Source organism: Monopterus albus, unplaced genomic scaffold, assembly GCF_001952655.1.
Source record: "Monopterus albus unplaced genomic scaffold, M_albus_1.0 scaffold79.1, whole genome shotgun sequence".
Taxonomy (NCBI): Eukaryota; Metazoa; Chordata; class Actinopteri; order Synbranchiformes; family Synbranchidae; genus Monopterus; species Monopterus albus.
The window spans coordinates 449,417-453,323 of NW_018127959.1; the positions used below are offsets into that span (position 1 = coordinate 449,417).

The 3,907-nt window shown below is 42.0% G+C and overlaps 1 protein-coding gene across 22 annotated transcripts in view; it reads left to right on the forward strand.

Annotated features, from left to right (window-relative positions):
- The window catches only part of clasp1a (cytoplasmic linker associated protein 1a), a 67,418-nt gene that overhangs the window by 57,807 nt on the left and 5,704 nt on the right, over nucleotides 1-3,907 (forward strand). For 16 of the 22 annotated variants that reach the window (XR_002275438.1, XM_020606582.1, XM_020606592.1 and 13 more), the window contains 4 exons: nucleotides 42-98; nucleotides 988-1,178; nucleotides 1,292-1,420; nucleotides 2,583-2,789. Coding sequence is in view for 21 of the 22 variants with exons in the window: in XM_020606582.1 (XP_020462238.1) it covers nucleotides 42-98; nucleotides 988-1,178; nucleotides 1,292-1,420; nucleotides 2,583-2,789 (584 nt within the window). In the remaining variant the exon portion in view is untranslated. The remainder of the gene's footprint in view (nucleotides 1-41; nucleotides 99-987; nucleotides 1,179-1,291; nucleotides 1,421-2,582; nucleotides 2,790-3,907) is intronic. The other 6 variants (XM_020606587.1, XM_020606598.1, XM_020606600.1 and 3 more) reach the window with 1 other exon arrangement.

The following is a 3,907-nucleotide window of genomic DNA, read 5'->3' on the forward strand; positions in this document are numbered from 1 at the left end:
CACCTCCACATTCATCCCTGCTCCACCCCCTTCCTCTCCAGGCCGACGTCAGGAAAGTGGTGAAAACAAGATGACGTTCCCCAAAGTCTTTGCTCCTGGTAAAGATGCCTCCCCTGCCTGACTGCCTTGCTGGCTGTATGAGAAACTGACTGAACAGCTGTCTGACTGATTTACTGACTGTACCTTCACTCTACTCACCCTTTGTGTGTGTTTACATTATTCACTCAGCTCTCTCAATCCCCGTCACCATGGTCATATAACTCCTTTTAACTCCACCTTGTACATGTGTGTTCACTAAATCCAGTCTAGCTGTCAAGTGGATGCTTTTTACTGATTGTTGTGACATTCTCTGAAATGAACTGAGTTTTTGTGGCTATATTATGTCTTTAGAGCTTATGGCATAATGAATAACATTGTTCTGAACATGTCACTATCTGGACAGTAGCTTAATCACACACCTCTAGCACAGCATTGAAAGCCACTGGTACACTTTCTATGATCTGACACAACACAGCTGTTGGTAAAAGGCACATAAACAAACTCTTAAGCCTTTAATGTCAAAATATATTTTATATTGTCAAAACTTTGTCTGCTAAGATCAGTTGTGAAATGTGAGCCCAGCATTAGGTATTCATTGCATAATGAACTAGTTAATGCTTTTCACACATTTCTCCCACAGAACGCACTGCAGTGTTCATCGTGGTGTCATGTTAGATTCAGTATTCAGTGTTTTTCTCAAAAAAAAAGAAAAAACTACAGTTTGTTTTTACATCTATTATGGCATGACAGACAGAATGTGAGACTTTACCACTAAAATGATTTGCATTGGAAAAAGGCCAGACGTTAGGTTCGAAGAATCTGAAGGCTGATATCAGATTAAGACACTGATGAATGACATTAAGATTAGTTTGCTTGAAGCCACAGCAAGATGTCAGGATCTCTGCTGTGATCTGTAACTTGTTCCTCTGATTCTCTCTTGGCGAGCAGTCGGTCAGGACCACTCGGACCTGGTAGCTGATCTACTGAAGGAACTGTCCAATCACAACGAGCGTTCTGAGGAGCGTAAAGGCGCCCTGGTGGAGCTGCTGAAGATCACACGAGAAGATAACCTGGCTGTGTGGGATGAACACTTTAAAACCATCCTCCTCCTGCTGCTGGAGACACTGGGTGACAAAGATGTACGCTCTCTCTCAGCACACAGAGAGTGTGTTGTGGATATTCAGCAACAATGTGAATATGAAATAGGATATTTCTACCTTTGACTGATTTCCCATGTCCCTGTTTCCCCTAGCACACCATTCGAGCCCTGGCCCTGCGTGTGCTGAAAGAAATTCTGAAGAACCAGCCAGCCCGCTTCAAAAACTATGCTGAGCTTACCATCATGAAGACCTTGGAGGCTCACAAAGATTCTCACAAGGAGGTACACAGCTTCCACATAAAAACAGAATGCCTACACCGCGTCATTGATACACTGTTAGTGGATTTGTGCTCCGTGGTCTTCACCAGCTGGCTGCTGAACAGGTAGCGTACGATGGGTCAATGAGATTTGACAGGAGCACAGTGTGCAGGTAAAACAACCAGAACAGAATTCACTGTGGGTTCATAACAGCAGGTGGCCCTACTGAGACCTGCAGTGACATTATTGTAAACCTTTAGTACAACCTTTTCTTTTCATTTGGAATGTGTCTAGTGCCACACAAGTCGGTATATGGCCATGGCATGGCTCAGCATTTAGCTGACAACAATAATAAATAAAAGGCTCCACAGTGCCCTCATCATTTAAGACTTTACAATATGGTTATTAATTAGAGAACAATAAGAGTAAGTAAATACAACCCAACCTTTGACCCTTAACTCGGGAGCTCACAGGCAAAACCTTGTGATATTATTAATATTAAAAATAAACACGAAACTTCCAAATCAATAATAATCCACAAGTTATAGATTCAAAAAAGAATCAGTGTTCATAGTTTAACAAATTGTTATTCAGAGTAAATGAGTTTACACCGAGTTCTTGGCTGATTTCTTTGAATGTGGAATCACAGAAACAACCTACTGAACCTTCTCAATGTTTTCAAAGTTCTTCTCGTTCCAGTAAGGACCCTGAACTAAAAAATGATGGATTGTGTGACAGTGGTGCGGTGGGTAGAGCAGTCACCTCCCAACCAAAAGGTTGAAGGTTCAAATCTCGGTGCCTTCAGTCCACATGTTGAAGTGCCCTTGGGCAAGACACTGAACCCCCGTTGCCCGTGATGGCGGCGCGTAGGCACGCAGCGGCCTGGGGCCCTCGGCTCCAAACAATTTCATTGTACATGTTACAATAAATAAAGCTTCTTGTTCTATAATTGTCCATAACTATAGGTGCACAAAATATGATATTCTGTGTCAGTGTCATGTTCCAGCAGAGAAAATGCTTTAGCTCCAGTTCCATTAAGAGGTTTGTCGAGGGAAGCATCTATGTTGTTAATCCCTATAAGGTGCCAGTTGTCACCCACTGATGGAGCATTTTATTCTTTTTTACCACACCTTTTTTATTGATCTTTGTTGATATTGATATTGTTGGCGTGTTACCGTGCCTTTAGGTGGTGCGTGCAGCTGAGGACGCAGCAGCCACCCTGGCTGGCTCCATCCACCCAGAGCAGTGCATCAAGGTGCTGTGCCCTATTGTGCAGACCGCCGACTACCCCATCAACCTGGCTGCCATCAAGATGCAAACCAAAGTCACTGAACGCATCGCCAAGGACTCCCTACTGCAGCTGCTGCCGGACATCATCCCTGGACTCCTGCAGGTCTGCATCCGAATCTAAAACAAGCTGGCAGTTCGGACAAATGTAGATTTACACATCTTTATGGGTTAGATTTAATTGTTATTTGCTCCAAAACCTGAAATAGTTTATTTCCAACAGGACACAGCACCTAAATTTGATAATAAAAAATAGTAAACTAAACATTTAATGAAGTAATAACAACCATAGTTGAATAGCAAACTACAGGTGCTGGTCCTATAATTAGAATATCATCAAAAAGTTGATTTTTTTCACTAATTCCATTCAAAAAGTGAAACTTGTATATTATATTCATTCATTACACACAGACTGATATATTTCAAATGTTTATTTTTTTTTAATTGTGATGATTATAACTGACAACTAATGAAAAAAAGCAATTTACAGAGCTCTGGGTTCCATTTATCTGAAGCCCTACCAAACAACACCGTTCAATCTGCCTTCAGAGCAGTGGAACGCTGTCCTCCTCCATTCAGTTGATTTTATACAATTTCAAATGTGCCACTGTAGGCTGGTCTGGTCCTCTCGTGCTGTTCCATTGGTCCATCTGTCCATCCGTCCTCCTCCTGCATCTTTTCTGCTCCAATGGGAAAAGCAGCTTAAATTCTACTGTCTGAATTCCTACCCTCACCTCTTTGTTTGTTACACTATATGAGACATGGCTTCCCGTTTGCCTAATTTAACTGTCCTGCCTGTGTGTGTGTCTGTATATGGTCCTGCCTTTGAAGTTGTCTTCCTCTTCCTGACTTTTAGATCTAATCTCTTGTTTATTACCCTTGGTGTCCCAGTGACCCCAGATCCCCTGGCCTCTTCAGCCAGGTGGTGATAATAAGGTATTGGTGGACCCTCCTTGTCAAAGCTGTAAACCTAATGAAATTCAGTGTTTTAATGAACCAGACCTTGTGATTTTTTGTCCCAGCTCAGCAGGTCTTCAGCAGCTCTTGAACATGTGCTCAATGTTTGGGGAACGTCACAATGTCAAGTATAATGCTGTCAAAAGTGTCATTATGATACGCCATACAAATGAGGACAGGTCCCTTGTATTTCCTTCTTTTAAGTTATCTGATAATATTTTAACTGTGTGCAGTGAAGTTAAGTATTTGGGTCATGTCATTAATGAT